The sequence below is a fragment of the Sebastes umbrosus genome, chromosome 22 (assembly GCF_015220745.1).
Source record: "Sebastes umbrosus isolate fSebUmb1 chromosome 22, fSebUmb1.pri, whole genome shotgun sequence".
NCBI lineage: Eukaryota > Metazoa > Chordata > Actinopteri > Perciformes > Sebastidae > Sebastes > Sebastes umbrosus.
Window position 1 is genome coordinate 24,290,327 of NC_051290.1, and position 21,176 is coordinate 24,311,502.

The 21,176-nt window shown below is 41.9% G+C and overlaps 1 protein-coding gene across 6 annotated transcripts in view; it reads left to right on the forward strand.

The window, feature by feature from the left end:
* Positions 1 to 20,965, forward strand: part of zgc:109889 (uncharacterized protein LOC553542 homolog) — a 104,864-nt gene extending 83,899 nt beyond the window's left edge. For all 6 annotated transcript variants that reach the window (XM_037758587.1, XM_037758585.1, XM_037758588.1 and 3 more), the window contains 4 exons: positions 981 to 1,114; positions 6,850 to 7,149; positions 12,261 to 12,670; positions 14,683 to 20,965. In XM_037758587.1, coding sequence (XP_037614515.1) covers positions 981 to 1,114; positions 6,850 to 7,149; positions 12,261 to 12,670; positions 14,683 to 14,840 — 1,002 coding nt within the window. In that variant the 3' untranslated portion in view covers positions 14,841 to 20,965. The remainder of the gene's footprint in view (positions 1 to 980; positions 1,115 to 6,849; positions 7,150 to 12,260; positions 12,671 to 14,682) is intronic.
* Positions 20,966 to 21,176: the final 211 nt, after the last annotated feature.

The window sequence follows — 21,176 nt, forward strand, 5'->3', positions numbered from 1 at the left end:
CTTTCGTTGACTTAATGGCCACAGGTGTCGCTGTTACAACCAATTTCTGATTCTTACAAACAGTCCCTTTAAGTTTCTTGCAATTTTTAGTGACTGGCTTTATTTAACTTTTTTATCACTCAAGAAAGAGTTTTTAAATGACAGAATTTTCAGAATGGTCTCTGTCATCCATCTTAAGTCTTAAAGTTGCATTTCTCCCATTTTTAGGCTCAATAAGTTTAATTTGGGCATGTACCATATCTAATCTTACTTATGTGTAGAGCTGCAATGATTCAACATAAAAATATTCGGCAACTATTTGGATAGTTGACTAATCGTAATAGTAATTTTATTAGTAATAATAAGTAGTACTTTTCATCAACTTGGACATCACTTTGGACTTTGAGAAACTGGGATGGACATTTGTCACTATTTACTGACATTTTATAGACCAAACAATTAATCTAGAAAATAATCATCAGATTAATCAATGATGAAAATAATCATTTCATTGACTGCTGTTATACACACTGGTGCTTCACATTACTGTATAAGTTGTGTGTATACACGCAGCATCATTGTACTAGTATGCGTTGCAGAATTGAGTGAAGCGCAAACATGATGCAGGTATTAAGAGAGCCAACAGTGAACTCAGTGAACTCAGCTTTTTATGAGTCAAACTGAAGAGTAGAGAGACCATTGTCAGTATGGAGAACATTTAATCACTCCAACACCATCTTCAATAAAAGTATATTAAAGCAATTTATTAAAGTAAAGACAGCGAGACACTCTTAAGTGCCTATTAACATTGTCCCTAATGGGGTGTTAGAGAGGTAAAGCTGTGCTAATTCTCCAGACCATAGCGAGGGGATGTTAAAGTGATAAAGCAGCATGTCGCACTATAGCAACGCTTCTACCACATGTACGTCTTTCAGTCAAAACTTTAACACCATCCCTTACATTATTCATTAGGTACCTTTCTGCTGTTTTTACCTCTGAAGGTGCGTAAGGCTCGTAACCGGCGTCAAGAGTGGAACGTCCTGGCCTACGACAAAGAGTTCAGACCAGACGCCAGGCTCACCCCGTCCCCGTACCATGGCATGTCCTCAGAGGGCTCCCTGTCCCCTGATAGCAGGTAAACAAACACCTTCACACGCACTCAAGCTGGTTGACTGGGAACATGTGCACACACAAGGGGACAATCACACATGGGTCAGATTAAATAAGGTTGATATTTGAGGGTGAGGATTCCTACAATGGGATGATATAAAAAATGTAACTGTCTTTCACTGTTTTCCTCCTTTAGCCTTTAAAAGCTATACATAGTATCTGTATACTATAAGTAGTATCTGTATACTATAACTAGTATCTGTATACTATAAGTAGTATCTGTATACTATAACTAGTATCTGTATACGATAACTATTATCTGTATACGATAAATAGTATCTGTATACTATGACTAGTATCTGTATACTATGACTAGTATCTGTATACTATGACTAGTATCTGTATACTATAAATAGTATCTGTATACTATACATAGTATCTGCTAAATAGTATCTGTATACTATAACTAGTATCTGTATACTATACATAGTATCTGCTAAATAATATCTGTATGCTATAAATAGTATCTGTATACTATAACTAGTATCTGTATACTATAACTAGTATCTGTATACTATAACTAGTATCTGTATACTATAACTAGTATCTGTATACTGAAACTAGTATCTGTATACTATAACTAGTATCTGTATACTATAACTAGTATCTGGATACTATAGATAGTATCTGTATACTATAGATAGTATCTGTATACTATAGATAGTATCTGTTTACTATAAGTAGTATCTGTATACTATAAGTAGTATCTGTATATTATAAGTAGTATCTGTATACTATTAATAGTATCTGTATACTGTCAATAGTATCTGTATACCATATGTATACTATAAATAGTATTTGTATACTATAAGTAGTATCCGTATACTATAAATAGTATCTGTATACTATCTGTATACTATAAGTAGTATCTGTATACTATAAGTAGTATCTGTATACTATAAGTAGTATCTGTATACTATAAGTAGTATCTGTATACTATAAATAGTGTCTGTATACTATGAATAGTATCTGTATATTATAAATAGTGTCTGTATACTATGTGTATACTATAAATGGTATCTGTTTACTATGTGTATACTATAAATAGTATCTGTATACAATGTGTATACTATAAATAGTATCTGTATAGTATAAATAGTACATAATGTGCAGGTATTGTTACAGAACCACTCACTTTAAGCACATACCTGTGATACCTGTGATACCTGTGATGGAGATTGAGGCAGTACCAACGTGCCTACTGTATTGTTTACAGCTCTATGCTGCCCTCTTCTGGGGAAGGTAAAAAGAGCACATGCATTCATAGTTGATGTGTTTGTTTCACAGTTTCGCATCCCAATTGTTGTAAGAAAAGATTAGATCAGACTTTGAGGGGGGATTGGATCACTGCAGCAGCAAAACAGGGATTCAGCAGGGAATAAAAAAAACAGGAAGTAAGATTGCAAGAATATAAATCAAAAGCAGTGCAAAAATGAAATGTACCTTAAAGGGAGATTTGTCAAGTATTTAATCCTCTTATCAACATGGGAGTGGACAAATATGCTGCTTTATGCAAATGTATGTATATATGTATTATTGTAAATCAATTAACAACACAAAACAATGACAGATATTGTCCAGAAACCCTCACAGGTACTGCATTTAGCATAAACAACATGCTCCAATCATAACATGGCAAACTGCAGCCCAACAGGCAACAACAGCTGTCAGTGTGTCAGTGTGCTGACTTGACTATGACTTGCCCCAAACTGCATGTGATTATCATAAAGTGGGCATGTCTGTAAAGGGGAGACTCGTGGGTACCCATAGAACCCATTTACATTCATATATCTGGAGGTCAGAAGTCAAGGGACCCCTTGGAAAATGGACATGACAATTTTTCCTCGCCAACATTTAGCGCAGGTTTGGAGCGTTATTTAGCCTCCTCCATGACAAGCTAGTATGACATGGTTGGTACCGATGGATTCATCAGGTTTATTCTAGTTTCACATGATACCAGTATCTTCACTCCGCTACAACCTTCGAAACATCGATTGCGTTAATGCGTTAAAGAAATTAGTGGCGTTAAAACTAATTTGCGTTAACGTGTCACATAAACTTTCACAGCCCTAATTATAACCAATATTTTGTTTTAAAACCTCCATGAAGCTCCCCCATTTATTTTCAAAACCTGCTAGCTTTCCTTTAGTAATATATGTCAGTTTTTCCATAGACACACATGCGGATAAATCTGTCATATTTTGATTCATACTTGGTTTGTTCACATTCCATTCTGTAGCTATTGATCTTTTAGCTTGTAAGGGACACAAGTCTATTGGTGCACGCTCTTCTTCGTGATAAAATCACCTGGGTAAATACCCATGATGCACAACTTTACATTTGTTTCTACATTTTACCATTATGCACAAATTTATAAGAATTCTGTGTTCACTTTCAGTTTCTTTCTTTAACTGTAGACTATCAGATTGTATTCATGTGTTATTTGGATACAGTTGAATAAATAAGGAGTTTTAGGGCGGACAGGACGAGGGAGAGCAGTAAGAGGAAAGGAGGTGGGCTGGCAGTGTTTGTGAATGATAGATGATGTAACTCTGAGCACATCACTATTAAGGAACAACTCTGCAGCAAGGACATTGAGCTGCTGGCCGTTGGCATGAGGCCCTACTATCTGCCGCGGGAATGTTCGCATGTTATCGTGATAGGGGCGTATATTCCCCTTTCTTCTAACGCTGATATGGCCCGTGATGTCCTTCTCTCTGCCACAAGCAGGCTGCAGACACAGCACCCACAGGCCCTCCTTCTTATCTCTGGGTACTTTAATCATGCCTCTCCATCCTCCACTCTGCCCACATTCACACAGTATGTCACATGCTGCACCAGAGACAATAAAACACTGGACTTATTTTATACCAACACCAAGGAGGCATACACCTCATCACCCCTCCCTCCCCTGGGAAAATCTGACCACAACCTGGTTCATCTACTGCCTGAGTACAAGCCTCTGGTACACAGACAACCAATTGTCTCCCGCACAGTGAGGAGATGGTCCGACGAGGCTGATGAGGCTCTGAAGGACTGTTTAGACACTACTGTGTGGAAGGAACTTTGTGACTCTCATGGGGAGGACATAGACAGTCTCACTGACTGCATCACAGACTATATCAACTTTTGTGTGGAAAACACCGTACCCATCAGGACTGGAAGGTGTTTTTCCAACAATAAACCCTGGATCAATCCTGATATAAAGGCTCTCCTCAAGGACAAGAAGAGGGCCTTTAAGTCAGGAAACAAGGAGGAACTGAAGACTGTGCAAAAGGAGCTGAGGAGGAAGATCAGGGAGGGGTAAAACAGCTACAGGAGGAAGACGGAGGAACAGCTGCAGCAGAACAACATCAGCGGAGTCTGGAGAGGCCTGAAAACCATCTCTGGCCATAAGAAACCGGACTCCCAGGCTGTGGGACACCCCCCCCCAGCCCAGTCCTCACTGCTGCAACCCCCCTCAACTTCAACCCCAGTACACTGCCCCTGCTCATCTTCCTCCAACACCGAGCTCCCTCTCACCTGGAGAAGCCTGGGAGCACTGTGAGAATCCTGTTCTTTGATTTCTCCAGTGCTTTCAACACCATACAGCCTGCACTTCTGGGGGACAAGCTGGAGAACACAGGAGTGGACCCTCACCTCACATCCTGGATACTGGACTACCTCACCAACCGTCCACAGTATGTGAGGACACGGGACTGTGTGTCCGACATGGTGGTCTGCAGTACGGGGGCCCCACAGGGAACGGTCCTGGCTTCGTTCCTCTTCACCCTCTACACTGCAGACTCCACCCACAACTCACCTACCTGTCACCTGCACAAGTTCTCTGACCACTCTGCAATAGTTGGCCTCATCACAGATGGGGACGACAGGGAGTACAGAGAACTCACTCACGACTTTGTGGACTAGTGCCAGTGGAACCGCCTCCAGCTCAACACGGGGGAAACAAAAGAGCTGGTGGTGGAAGTCTGCAGACGCACACACTCCCCCCCGACACCGGTGAACATCCAGGGAATGGACATTGAGATGGTGACATCTTACAAGTACCTGAGTATTCACCTGAACAATAAACTAGACTGGACGGGACTGTCAATTCAACTGCACTTTACAGGAAAGGCCAGAGCAGACTCTACCTGCTCAGGAGACTGAGGTCTTTTGGAGGGCAGGGGGCTCTCATGAAGGCCTTCTATGACACGCTGGTGGCATCAGCCATTTTTTATGGAGTGGTCTGCTGGGGCAGCAGCATCTCGGCTGCAGACAGGAAGAGACGAGACAGAGTGATCAGGAAGGCCAGCTCTGTCCTGGGATGCCCCCTGGACCCAGTGGAGGTGGTGGGAGAGAGGAGGATGATGGCTAAGCTGTCATCCATGATGGAGAACGAATCCCACACCATACAGGACACCATCTCAGCTCTGGAGAGCTCCTTCAGTGACAGGCTGCTCCACCCGAAGTGTGTGAAGGAGCGCCATCGCAGGTCCTTCCTTCCTGCAGCTGTCAGACTCCACAACCAGCACTGCTCCCAGTAGACCTCAACCAGCACTGCTCCCAGTAGACCTCAACCAGCACTGCTCCCTGTAGACCAAAAACCAGCACTGCTCCCTGTAGACCTCAACCAGCACTGCTCCCTGTAGACCACAACCAGCACTGCTCCCTGTAGACCACAACCAGCACTGCTCCCAGTAGACCACAACCAGCACTGCTCCCAGTAGACCACAACCAGCACTGCTCCCAATAGACTACAACCAGCACTGCTCCCAGTAGACTACAACCAGCACTGCTCCCAATAGACTACAACCAGCACTGCTCCCAGTAGACCACAACCAGCACTGCTCCCAGTAGACCTCAACCAGCACTACTCCCAGTAGACCACAACCAGCACTGCTCCCAGTAGACCACAACCAGCACTGCTCCCAATAGACTACAACCAGCACTGCTCCCAGTAGACCACAACCAGCACTGCTCCCAGTAGACCACAACCAGCACTACTCCCAGTAGACCACAACCAGCACTGCTCCCAGTAGACCTCAACCAGCACTACTCCCAGTAGACCACAACCAGCACTGCTCCCAGTAGACCACAACCAGCACTGCTCCCAATAGACTACAACCAGCACTGCTCCCAGTAGACCACAACCAGCACTGCTCCCAGTAGACCACAACCAGCACTACTCCCAGTAGACCACAACCAGCACTGCTCCCAGTAGACCACATACACATACACACCAGACAATAAGTGCACTTTACTGTACACCGACTGTGCAATATCAATACTACTCAGGTGTAATTCATACTGTGCAATATTTTCAGGTGGAATTTCATTTCACACTTGTGCAATTTTGTTAATAATCAATACTGTATATATTGTTCCTATTTTTATATTTCTTTCTATTTAAATTGTTCATATTTTGTTTCACTTTTGTTTTGCTTATTGTTTTACTGTGTTGTATCTTGCTTTTTGTTTCTACTGCTGCTTCCTGTTTCTGCACTATCCCCTTTGCTGCTGTACTCTGCAAATGTCCCCAGTGTGGCACTAATAAAGGAATATCTAATCTTATCTTAAATTACCAAAATAATAAATGAAGAATGTAACGAAATAGTGGAAAGCATAAAGACTGTTACTATAGTAACCAAGGAGAGCAACCTTTATTATAACGTGTTAAAAACATTTTAACCAACCACCCGCTCACGTTCCCTCCAACAGGTCAATGGCGTCCGACTCTTACCCAGCCAGCCCCAACCACCCCTCCACCCAGGCCCCGAGCGCCGTCCACCCCACCGACCACTCCAGGGACCACCTCAGCGCCGGGGCCCAGACTCAGTCACTGGATCGGGTCCTCAGGCCACCCAACCAGGCCCCGGGAGCCGGAGGCCCCGCACCAGCAGGGCGACATGCGGCCTCCCTGGGCAGAGCCCCATCAGGACACGGGGTCCAGGCTGGTGGAGATCCGATGGTTAACGGGCCGAGGCAGCAGTCGGTGAAGGAATATCGGGCCGGGCACGGGTAGGTTTTATTTCATGGTAATGTGAATGTATTTGTCTGTTTAGTTATTTGTGCACAAGTCTTACTATCTACTACCAATACACATGTTTTGTGTTGATTCTGGGTCAAATTTGCCTTTGAATGAACATAGGAACAGCCAATGTTTCAATGTTGTGGCATTATTAAAAGATGAACCTAAAATGTCAAAATAACTCAATGTCAAACAGTATTTCAGGTTTTCATCACTATCTCAGTATTTGTGTTAGTTTCACTTTTCTTAAATGTTATTTCTGTGTAGGGCTGCAGCTAACCATTATTTTCATTATTCATTAATCTACCGATTATTTTCTGGATTAATTGTTTGGTCTATAAAGTGTCAGAAAATAGTGAAACATTTCCATCCCAGTTTCTTAAAGTCCAAGTCCAAGTCTTTAAATATCTTGTTTTGTCAGTCCAAAAGCCAAATATATTCACTTTGATATGATATAAAACTATAAAATACTATAATACTTATAAAATAAGTGTTTAAGAGGCTGGAAACAGCATTTTCTGTCATTTTTGCAAGACAAATTACTTTAACGATTAATAGATTAACAAAATAGTTGGCAATTATTTTTCTGTCTATTGACTAATCGATGAGTCGGCTAATCAATGCAGCTCTATTTCTGTGGCTAATAACTTTTAATCTTAGTCTATGAAGGTGTAGATTGGTGCTGGTGTAATGGAGCTCAGCAACAGTGCAGATCATATTACCCTGTCTCAAACTGTAGCTATTGCCTTTTCCCGGTCTGATAACTAAGTGAATAAGTGAAACATGATGTTTAAACTATAAAGGCCGAGCTAATGCCAACCAACTGCTGCTTTGAATGTTAAAATGGAATCATCTCACCTTTTCAAAATGTCTCGTCATGACTTCTCCCAGACCTGACATTCATACAAACCACTGATGTGAAGTCTTCACTTCATTTCTTTATAAACTTGGCTTGCTGCTTTGCAAGAACAGACACATCAACAGTGAACAGAATAGAAATGAAATGACTAGACTGGCTCTGTGTGTCTAAAGCCATAGCTTGATATTTTTAAGGCCCTGACACACCAAGCCGACTGTCGGCCGTCGGACAGTTTGGGGTCGTCGGCCTAGTTTTGGCGGTGTGTCCTTCACCGTCAGCTCTAGTGTGCCCGTGTCGGAGGCTTTCCGGCCGATTCAGCATGTTGAATCGGTCGCGGATCCTGTCGGTGAGAGAAATCAATCTGATTGGCTGTTCAGCTTAAACGAATCAGTGCACGAGAAGAGAAACAGAAGTGAGGAAAGCAAGCCAACGAGTAAAGAAAAACACAGAAGGCTCTTCTCATTTTTCATCTTCATCTCATCTGGTCGTTCCAACACACGGATATTTTCACAGTGACATGAACATCTGGAATGAAGCTAAGTGGTGAGTGAGAGTGGTGTGAAAATGGTCGGCAGACACCGCTTTGTTTCATGTACGTATCATAACAACGGCTTGTATATCCACCGCCTTCGGTCTTCCTGTTTCCCTTTTTGAATGATGAATACAGACTACCGCCGCCTGCTGGTGTGGAGAGTTGTTTCCTCTCACACAGGCGCAGAACGTACGTGGTAGTTGGCTGTCGGCTGTCGTCTTTGCGGTGTGTTCGAGTACAACTTTTTGGCCAAGACAAAGGTGACGTGAGGCAGCACAATGGTCGGCCTCCATCGCTGCTAGTCCTCTGATGTCGGTTTGGTGTTTCTGGGCCTTTACACTGCTCACTACAGATTAAAACCCAGACTAGCTAGCATTTCTATCGACTCTGACGACTGTCTACCTACCTGCTGTTGTCAGTATACCATCGCTCGGATACTCCCGTATCTGTTCATCGTTGCCACCGTGAGGTATAAATCCAAAGCCGTTGTTGATTTGAACACTCTCTATGTTTGATGGCTTTCCTTGGTGCATCACGTCCATGACTAACGGTTAACAACAGGCTACTCTCCATGACTGGCATGATGTTGAATTATTCCTTCATCCAACTGATGAAATTCAACAACTAAACCACTCTATCATGCATATCAGTCATTAAACAACTTGGTCTCCTTTGCCGGCCCCGTTACATTCACAGAAGCTGTTTGTTCCCGGTCTGATCGGTCTGATCATGCCATCCCATTCCTCTGGTCTGACGTGCACGCCGTTGCATCTCAGACACGTCATCAGAGCACTGTCGCTCTTCGGACTAGTAACACTGGAGTTTCCATGACAACGCTACTCACTGAGCGGGATAGAAAACGTGGAGTGGATTTCAGTATACTTCGGCCAATAAAGAGAGTCATTGCTCCATCTAAGATTAAAATTGAACTGTTTAATGCTCAATCCCTCACAAACAAATCTGGCCTCATACATGACCACATTCTGGATAAGTGTGTAGACGTGCTGTGCCTTACGGAACCCTGGCATCAACCAGATGTTTCTTCTGTTCTGAATGAGACCTGTCCCCCTGCTGTTACCTCCAGAAAGCCTGCAGCACGGGTCATGGTGGCCGTCTGTCTGTCATCTACCGCAGTGATTTGGATTTGTCCCCTCTGCCCCTGCCTGAGTGGTCTTCTTTTGAATGCCTGGCATTTAAATGTAAGCCCCCTTCCCCCATGAAGACACTTCTCATCTACTGGCCACCCAAACCAAACCCGTCCTTCATTTCTGGGATGTATAACCTTTTCTCAGCATTTTATACAACCTCTGCCAATATTCTAGTATTTGGAGATTTGGACATCCATGTCACCTCCCCCTCCTGCCGTTTTGCAGCTGAATTTCTCCGATTACTGTACTGTTTAGATCTCAGACAACTTGTCGATGTCCCCACCCACACCAGGGGGACACTCTTGATCTAGTCATCACTGCCTCTGCTCCTCTCTGCAATCTTCTTGTGTACGCTCTGGGTGTGTCCAACCATCTCCATGGAGATGTCCTTTCTGTCCCCCCTCATCAAGCCCAAACGACAAATCTGCTTTAGAAAATTGAAAAACATCAACCCAGAAACCATGACAGCCGACCTCCAGCATCTCCTTTCTGCAAACTTTTCATCAGCCAATGACTCTGTGGATTTTTACAATAACACCCTGAGCAGCTCTCTGGATCATCAAAACTAGAACAGTCACCTTCTCCCGCTCAGCCCCCTTGTTCACCAGCCAGCTACGGAAAATGAAGGCAGCTGGGCGTACCCTTCGAGCGGCATTACAAAGCTTGAGGTCTCACTGTTCACAAGCTAGCCTTCGGGAGCACCAAAAGGCCTACTCAAAGTCCCTTAGAGAGGTACGGCCACAGTTCTACTCAAACATCATCAAAAACAGTCCTGGAAATTCTAAGCAGCTGTCTTCCACTATCAATCATCTTCTTAAACCACAAACTCCCTCACTCACAGAAACTAAAGAAGAGCACTGTAATAATCATGGCCTTCTTCAAAACAAAAATTTACTCAATCCGTTCTGTCCTCTCTGGTTCCTCCACCCTACCTGTCCTCTCTGGTTCCTCCACCCTACCTGTCCTCTCTGGTTCCTCCACCCTACCTGTCCCGACTGCCTACACACAGTTTGAGATCTCCCAGCCTCTTAACTGCTTCCCAGAAATCTCACAGTAAGAGGTTGAGGATATCATCAGGAGGATGAAACCCTCTACCAGTGCCCTCGACCCCTTTCCTACAGCCCTGGTGAAAGCAAACATCTCTCCCATAAGTCCCCTGATCACCACTGTAATAAACCACTCCTTCCAGGCTGGCTATGTTCCATCTGCCCTTAAAACTGCCATAATCAGACCACTTCTCAAAAAACCCACCGTTGATCCAGAAGTTTTTGAGAATTGCAGGCCCATTTCCAATCTCCCATTCCTCTCCAAAGTATTGGAAAAAGTAGTTGTCGCCCACCTCCAGGACCACCTCAAATACAACAACCTTTTTGAAAAGTTTCAGTCTGGTTTCTGCTCTGCCCTCAGCACAGAAACAGCTCTGGTTAGAGTCACAAACGACCTACGGATAGCAGCTGATGCTGGCTCACCTTCCCTCCTCATTCTTCTGGATTTGTCTGCTGCTTTAGGCACTGTTGACCATGGCATACTCCTCAACCGGTTACATCACACCATTGGACTCACTGACACTGCCCTAAATTGGTTTCAGTCCTACCTCACCGACAGAACAGAATACATTTCCATTGGAAGTGCAAGGTCCCGGTCACACAATGTCACCTGCGGGGTCCCCCAGGGGTCAGTCTCTGACCCCATCCTTTTCATACTATATATGCTCCCCCTTGGCCATGTCATTAGTCGCTATGATATCTCATTTCATTGCTACGCTGATGACACGCAACTCTACATGAAAACTGACACACGTTCCTCTACAGCTTTGCCATTGTCGTCATCTTCATCTGCCCAATCAATACTCATCACCTGCCTGTATGAGATAAAGGTGTGGATGAAACACAACTTTCTCCAGCTGAACACTTCCAAAACTGAAGCAATTTTTGCTGGCACCCCACACCAGATCCAGTCATCCGCCATAACCAGCATTACCTTCTCCGGTCACGACATTCCCCTCTCCTCATCAGTCACCTACCTTGGTGTAAGATCTGACCCTCAACTCACCTTTGAAGCCCATATCAAACACCTCTGCAAGATCTCCTTTCATCTTCTCAGAAGTATTGCCAAACTCCGTTCTACACTCACCTTAAGTGATGCTGAAATCACCCCTCTAACCTCAACACAATCCCTCCACTCTACAAACTCAAACCGCCTCCTCCCCCCACGGACTAAACTCAGCACCATGCGTGATCAGGCTTTCTGTTCCGCCGCCCCTCGTCTCTGGAACTCCCTCCCTGACCATCTCAGGGCACCACAGACTACAGACAGGTTTAAAAAAGGACTTCAAACATTCCTTTTTAGCATAATATGACTTTTAACTAACCTTGCTGGTTGCTACTTTTATGCTCTTATTTTTATGATGTTACCTTTTTATCAGTTTTTTTATATTGATGCTTTTACCTGGAAGCACTTTGAGATTTGTTTCAAATGTAAAGAGTAATAAAATGTATTATTATTATTATTATTATTATTATAAATGATATTAATCATATACACTTTGTTCTCCCCCTCCAGCGGCCAGCCCTCCACCATCCCAGAGTATTATATCCCTCCCGCCCCTCCTCCTCCTCCCCCAACCATCCCCTCGGCCCAGACCGCCTTCGACTCCACCACAGCCCCGCCCTCCGCCTCCGCTGTGCCCCCCACCTCCTCCACCCTCTCCCGTCCCTACTCCCCTTCCCCTCCTCCTCCCCCGGCCAACTACGTGCCCTCCCCCTCCCACCCTCCTTCGGGTGCACCCCCGGCCGCCCCTCCTCCTCCGCCGCCCGGAGCCCCCACAGGCCACCCTCATCTGTCACCACCACCGCACGCTGCCGTTGGACAGTCGGCTGTGGATGCAGCGCCCTCCGCCAGGAAGTCCACCATGCTGGGGATGATCCCAATGAGCGACGCGCGCTCCGACCTGCTGGCCGCCATACGTAGAGGTAAGAGTGTAATTAAGTATGTTTTAAATAGGTCAATATTACGTTTATATTTAATACTATTTGTATTAAATACTTAGATAATTATTTTGAACAAGAAAACAATTAAATTATGAACTACCTATTACTCAAAAATATTTTAGGAATAGTAGGATAACAGAATTAAGTGATCAAAATTATATTAGATTATACCACATTGTCATATTTGAAACTGTACATTTAAATATATTCTTTATAAGTCTACATTCTTATTATGATAAAGGTATATATTCAGTGATGAAATTGGTTGCCCTCAAAAGCCTTCACAACTTTAACACCAAAGTTTTTGAATATGGAAATTTGTTTTTACTGAGTTAAAAGTGAATTTTATATATATCCATACTTGTATTTTGTGTTTCTACTAGAACATGTTTACATGCCGTAATGTAAAGAAAAACATTATTTTCCTCATACTATCTGAATTAATATGCCTGTATTCACCCTCTGTCTGAAACGCTCCGTTTTAGTGCATTTCAACGGAATTGCAACGGAATTGCAACAGAATTGCGCTACTAAGCAACAGTTTGGTTCCATGTTTACTTCCTGTAAGCTGATGTCATTCACATACATTGCAACAGAAAATAAACTGAGACACATTTAGAATGTTCACATTTAAAACTGTGTAATGGTCTATATTGGTGACATCAAAAATAGACAGAAATCCTGACGGCTTGTTTCAAACGCACAATTTCTGAAAACGATTTGTGTGTATTCCTCCAAGGATTGAGCATTTGTTTCAATACTTTCACAGTATTTATACAGCATTTGTGTGATTTGTGATTTGTGTGTATTCCTCCAAGGATTGAGCATTTCGATACTTTCACAGTATTTATATAGCACATAAACCTGCTTTATAATATAAAAGGCATGAAAATCTTACTTTTTACAATATGGGACCTTTAAGGTGAATTTAACTTCCCTTTAAAGGTCCCATATTGTAAAAAGTGAGATCTTCGTCTTTTTTTATTATAAAGCAGGTTTAAGTGCTGTATAAATACTGTGAAAGTATTGAAACAAATGCTCAATCCTTGGAGGAATACACACAAATCGTTTTCGGAAATTGTGCGTTTAAAACAAGCCGTCAGGATTTCTGTCATTTTGTGATGTCACAATATGTAGACCATTACACAGTTTTAAACATAAACATTCTAAATGTGTCCCAGGTAATTTCTGGTTGCAGTGTATGTGAATGACATCAGCTGACAGGAAGTAAACATGGATCGAAGCTGTTGCCTAGCAACGCAATTCCGTTGCAATTCCATTGAAATGCGCTAAAGCTGAGTGTTTGAGACGGAGGATGAATACAGGTACATTCAGGCAAACAGTATGAGGAAAATAATGTAAATGTATGAACCTGAAAATTACCATAATATGGGACCTTTAAGTCAAATGAATGCAGTAATAAAAGAATTAATGAAGTAACTAGGGCTGTCAAAGTTAACGTGATAACATGTTAACGCAAATTTGTTTTAACGCCACTAATTTCTTAATTGCATTAACGCAATTTGAGTTTTTTAACTTGTAGCGGGCTCAATTTTAAAGCTAGAGTGAAGATAGAAAAGCTCAGGAATCCATCGGTACAAACTGTCATAGCAGCTTGTCGATAAGGAGGTTAAATAACGCTCCAAACGAGGCGAGGAAAAACAGTCATGTCCATCTTCAAAGGGGTTCCTTGACCTCTGACCTCCAGATATGTGAATCTGGTTCTATGGGTATCCACGAGTCTATATTTATTAATTGAACATATATTGTTTTGTATAGTTGGTATCTATGGTGATTTATCAGTCACGTGACGGTTCATAAGAAACCCAGAAACACCGCTCTGATGACACATAACACCTGACCACCGTTGTTGAGCTGTTGCCATGGACCCCAGAACTTCGAGTCACTCCCCTGCTCACTCCCTATCTCCCTCCCTCCCCCCATACCTCCCCCCCCCCCCCCCCCCCCCCCCCCCCCCCCTTCATCCCCTCCAGGTATCCAGCTGAGGAAGGTGCAGGAGCAGCGGGAGCAGGAGGCCAAGAGGGAGCCCGTCGGCAACGACGTGGCCACCATCCTGTCGCGCCGCATCGCCGTGGAGTACAGCGAGTCCGACGACGACTCCGAGCTCGATGAGAACGAGTGGTCAGATTAAACATTTTCAAATAGAGTGAGACGAGGGCACGGTGGGAGTAGGGGGGGGGGACCTTGAGACACTGAGGTGGAAGTGAAGGGATTTGGTGAATGTTCACATTCTAACAGTTAAATTCAGTCATACATACATCCACACACATGCAGCCTCTCTGAACATTGAGCACTTCTACAGCAACAAGTTGATCATTTCAGCTTGCTCGGTTGCCCCTGACAACGCCTATTCTTGAACTGAAACCCTAGAGGTTTGTGCGTCTATCCACCCAGGGTGTATGATCAACACACACCATTTCAGCACCCTCCCCCCGTCAGCTCATTTCTAACCACTAACACTCAGCTGTGAAAAACAAACCCTCCCGACATATTTGAGTGATAATTCTTATTAATATTGCAGGTTGAGAACCTGTAATAGCCGTAGTCAGGTGGGCCCCCAGTGAGTACGGGGGATAATGTGTTTACAAAGCACATGGTATAGCACAAGAACAAGTCATTACAGTGCAATCTGAACTTATCTGCCAAATGTTGAGAGAGAATTTATAAAAACAAGTCAGGAAAATCAGGGAAAAAATCCATTTACGAAAGATGTGCACTCTCCTTAAGAGACTACACTGTCATTGTGAGAGTTTGGTCACCTTATTAACCAACATGAGAATCAGCACCAAACTCCTCTTTGTGTAATGAACTGTGGCTGGTGTGCATGCTAACAGTTGAACATATAGCATGTAGCCAGAGCATCATTACCTAGCTTGGTTTTAATGTCCTGCAGAGTTTTGTTCAAATATCAATCAAATCAGGGATGAAAACCAGTCTTTGGAGCTACTTAAGACTTTGTAGAGTTAGTAGACCTCCTGGATAAACAACTCAACTCAACTTTATGTATTTATATAGCACCTTTTCATACAAACATGAAGCCCAAAGTAACAACAGAAATAGACAACAATAGATCGATTTTGTAAGACTGAAAAACTAAAACCCTAACAATAAAACAATACAATTTTGAAAATAAATGTCAATAAGATGAAATAAAATAAACACTATGGGTAAAAAATACAATCATTAAAACTTAAAAACTAAGGCCATAACATTACTCCAAATTAAAAGCCAGATTAAAAAGATAGGTCTTTAATTTCCTTTTAAAAAGCTGAAGTTTTATGTTTTAATTTATGACAGACTTAATGATTTAGATTCTTTTTTCCAGAAATTAATTTACAATTAGACACAGAATAAAAACCAATACCAAGTTTGGTTTGTTGAAATCTTCATATTTTGTATAATATTCTCCACAGCTGCTTAAAGGTCCAATCTGTATTTTTTGACCACGTTTACTTTGATGAAAAATCAAAAATGTGCGTGTTTCTCAACTGATTATAATTCAGAGGACTTGTTATGTAAATAAACCTTAGACTGCATTAGAAAACATTAATAATCGAGGTGTAATTGTTGTCTTTTCTTAGTCTGTTTCATAAAATACATATCATAGAAATCAATTAAGGCAATTTCCAATCTTGTGTTTACAATTTTGATTAGCAATGCGTCTGTTTACAATATTGTTTGTGTCTTTAATGTCTTAATTTATTCCTTTATTTAAACAGGCAGTCTCATTGAGATCATTGTCAACAGAGACCTGTGCTCAAGGAAACATATTATTAAGAAATATATATATAAAGATAAAACAGTTACAAGTAGCATTCAAAATGCTCAAGTGTAATATTTTAAAATCTTTAAAAGAAATGTAAGATTTAGTTTAAAAAGTCCTTGTGACCTGACGTTATAATAAGTGGACATGCACAGGTAGAGAAATGTGATGCTGGATCTCTTGTAATGTTTTTGTTAAAAACGATTAAAAGGCCAAACTCCCATAAAGTCAGTGTAGTCCGTGAACTCATACCTTTAACATAGTGAGATACAGTAGTTCTCCCATTGAGTAATAAATTGAACTGTGATGACAGAGGCCACCCGCCCACGTTTACGCTGGTTGGGGAAAACGAGCGCCACCAGCTTTGTTGAGTCATCATTCAGCCTCCGTATCACAGCATTGAACAATAAAGAGAGCGAGCGGGCTTATGCCATTATTTTTAAATTTGTGGTCTTTTGTAGTCATTCATAACATTTCAGCCTAACATTTCAGCCAGTGACTGTGTGCTGTGGTATTGGTCTTATATAAACGCTTCCACACTTCCACCAGAGCTGCACTTACAAAGTTTGTCATCCTGAGCCAGGGTCAAAGGTCACGTCCGCTCCTTCGTGTCAGCGACCCTGGACCAGCACTGCTGTCCGTGGAGGCTTTGTGAACGCAGCCCCCGGACTATAAATACATACATGTAAGAGACTTGCAACAGTAATATACAGTATATTATCTATCTCTTTTCCTAATCCTCAGTATGAGCTGATTGGACTGTAGTGTTTTTATAATGTGATTTTTCTTTTTCAAATGTGCTGCGGTGAGTTGTTCATTTTGGTTTATTTTAGGGTTTTCTACTCAAGGCCAGGATGGAGCTACCAGATCAAATTGTTTAACTTGTGTCAGAAAAGCCAGTTAAAGGATGATTCCAATTTAATTTGTATTTTTACCAGATACACCTGCTCTTAATCTAAAACGAGCCAAAGCACCGCCTAAATATCCCATTAAAAACGGATTCTAACAGCATTTAATGCTACATTTACCCATGTCTTAATACTAAATCTCTTAGTCTAAATGTTCTATCCAGAGCAACATTGATTTTTGAAGATTTTAAAGTTTAAAGTGTTGGTGCCACAAATTGGCAGCAAAGCATCCTGGGAAGTGTAGCGCTACTCATCAATTTGGTAGCACCATGGCGTACATTTTGCCTTGGTTGAATGGCACTACGAGACACAGTTGCCTCCTTTTTAATGTGAAAGATTTTCACCGATATGTTTCATATTGGCAGTTTGTCCACTGATATTAACTGGAGGTCATTTAATCTCCTTGTGAAGATGATTGTGGGAACTCAATCCTTCTAAAAAGCTTGATTATAAAGTGAATTGTATCACTTAATCTCCAAAACTACATTTCAATGTGTAGTTACAACCTGCCTCACTTTGATATATCCACCTTATTCCTAGCCCCCACGATGCCTTGCGTGAATTATGTCCGTAACTTCCGGCGCGTCGTGTCACTGAATTGTTTTCCATGGTAACGCTACGCTCATCGTCTCTCCTAGAGCGATTGTATTAATGAATCTAGTAAAACATTTGATCACCACCTATTACAGCTCAAATGGGATCATGTGATCATAGCTCTGCCTTCTACTATGGAGGGATGGAGGATGACCTGAAGGAGTGGCCTCAGATAACCTACACTAGCATATCTAGCTACGTTATTGACTCCGTTGCTTCAGACAGTGAAGTGATGAACAATCTGAAAAGCTCTGAGGCAGATCAGGACTTCCACAGTAACAAGGTTTAGTTTTTTACACACAGATAACCATACTTAAACTATCTGTAGTCTAATGCTGCCCTGCACTCTGTGCCATAAACTGCCTTACATTTTAAACTGTACAGAAAATAGTGAAAGTAACTGTCTGTCATTAAAGCAACGCTACAATGCTGTGTCCTCCCTACACATGACATCATACCTGATGTCCTCCTGGCCGTGCTATCAGTCCTTTAAAAGACCCGACGTCTCTTCTCCGCGGCTTTTATAGCCCAACTAACGTACACTAACTATATTCTGTACACTAACCATGTTCTGTACAGATGACATTTTTCCGCCGATCGCTGAATAAATACTTCCAGATCGTGCATAACATTTATATGCATGTCATCCTCAGTTCCACCTCTTTCATTCCCGACAAAGCAAGACACCTCCACCTTTAGTTCCTGTGAGATTTCAGTCAGTCTGTGAGGTGCGCACCGTGCGCCCACAGCACCCGGAAGGTGTACATTTCAACTTAATTTATGCTTCTCACAGTACTGTGAAATGATTATTCTGCTATCACACATTGTTAAATATATTACCCTTTGTTGAATAAATGCTTCAAAATGGTCATTTTTAACATCAATGGTGCTCACTGACTGCTTGACACTGCAGCAGCAACTCTGTCAACACAGACACTGTTTGCACGTAATCCTGCGTCCAATATTGATGTTGCAGCAGCGTTGTGTAATAAAACATAAATCAAGTTAACGTTTATTACATCAACTGAATATTTTGACATTTAAAATTTGAATTAATCGCCGTTGAAATCATGTTATGCGCTCTGTACTGAACACCGTTAAGCTTAATGATCTTCCTACACAGGCGGAGGCGTTATATTACTTTTCCCCACTTTTCTCAAAAACTCTTGGTCCAAAAGACATCAGTCAAAGTGTAGACTGTCTAATGGATATTCCCCCGGAGAATGAGACACAAACAAGCTTGTGTGGCTCTTAACAACAGAGGAGTGCTGCCTGGTGTGGCGCTAACGGGCGTAAAGTGTACGGAACACCGTACCACAGCTCTGCAATGACATTTTAGAAAATGCCAATGTACCGTTAGTTAATCTGTTAAAAATAAAGCAGGATTTTGTAAAATGAAGGTGAATTCCTTTCCAAAGAAGCGCCGTTGGTGGTTAGCCACTATGGTTAGCCTATGGGACTAACTAGCTTACTGCTACTTCCGCTACCTCACCGGAAGTTACGGACATAATCATTTCTACAGTAACACCCCTGAGAATAAGGTGGATAGGCACAGAAATGCTGTTGAAACAAGTTATATGTAACCATGAGGTCTATAAAATATCAGTTTTTCAACCAAGTTTGGTCCAATTTGAACGTGAACATCTAGATGTCTTTTGACCTTTAAATCGCCAAATCATTGACTATGTTTACATGCACAAAATATTAAATTTTTTGCACTTATTCTGAAAAAGACAATATTCCTACTAAGCTGTTTACATGGCTAATGAAAATGAATATTCCACTAATATTCCCGTTTCCATGCAGCCGTGCATATTCAGATTAGTCTAACTGGTGGCGGACTTGTTCCTGTTTTTGCTTTAACATAATATTAATATAAGCCCAACATTTTCACCGCACCTTCTGGCGCCACAATAATACATTTTAAGGGTTACCTTTTTTGTCCGTTCCCATACACATTGCTAGGCTAATTTCTTAAAACATTATGTGTGTTTTTGTAAAGAGGAATAAAGGAGCCGATGAATGTTTTTTGAGTCAGATGAGGCGCTGGAAGTAGGGGCTCCGAGGAGCCGGCCATAAAATGCTCCATTTGGAATAATGCCTAATTCAGAATATCCAAACGGAATATACTGTTTACATGATCCATATCAAATTCAGAATATTGTCATATTCAGAATAACAGTGTAATATTAGTGTGTATGGAAACGTTGTCAGTGTTTACTGCAACCTAAACCAGGCAGAGAGCAGGTCTGTTAGATATTCTGAGACTAAGGGATATGGCTCAAAAGTAGTCCTTTTGTCGTTGTATATAAATACCACACACTCTGTTGAAGAACACTGCAGAATAATGGATAAAAGACTGGATGATGGATTGATGGATGGATGGATGGATGGATGGATGGCTTGTCGATGGTTGTTCTCCCTGATGGTTTGGTATAGCATTTATGGATGTTATTATTGACGCAAAAAAAGCACAAAGACCTGAGCCAAATTGAACCAGAAGATAATGTCAAAGAGCCATAGATACTCAGTCCTGAAGGTAGCCAGCATTGTTGGGATCCAAGCACTTCATAGTTTCTCCGCATCCTAGAATATAAAGCTGTGACTGAAACCTTCTGACACTCTCCATCTTGTTGGATATGCTGGTAAAACACCTGTCAAGACTTCCAAATTGGAAATACTCATCCTCAGTTACCTAATCTGGGAGACAAAATACATCAAAGTGTTATATTTTTGAGCAGAGACACAAAAGATTTGAAATGAACCGTGTGTATCTATGGCTGTTGGCTGGTGAGAAGACTTCATTATGTGTTGAAAATGTGAGAAACTAATCATGTTGTATAGACTTTTGGCAAGGCAGCCTGTAAAGTAAAAATACATTTGGGGTAATATAACATAGACAATGAAACAAAATAAAACGGTGTATTGTACACTAAAACCAACTGTAAGCAAGTATGCATGTAACTATAGACAATAAATGGTGAACAAAAACGTTGTCCTGTGTTTTTTTACTATTAAAATTTAAAATATACTTTTTTGTTTCCTTTTTTTGTTCTTGTGACGTCGATATTGACCTACCAGTGAATTATCATTGTCATTCTCACTGAGATTGTTGAACAATAGTTGCTGTACACCCCATAACTATGGAGGACGGAACCTGCCGAAATAAAAAAAATACATGAATAAATAAATAAATATGTCA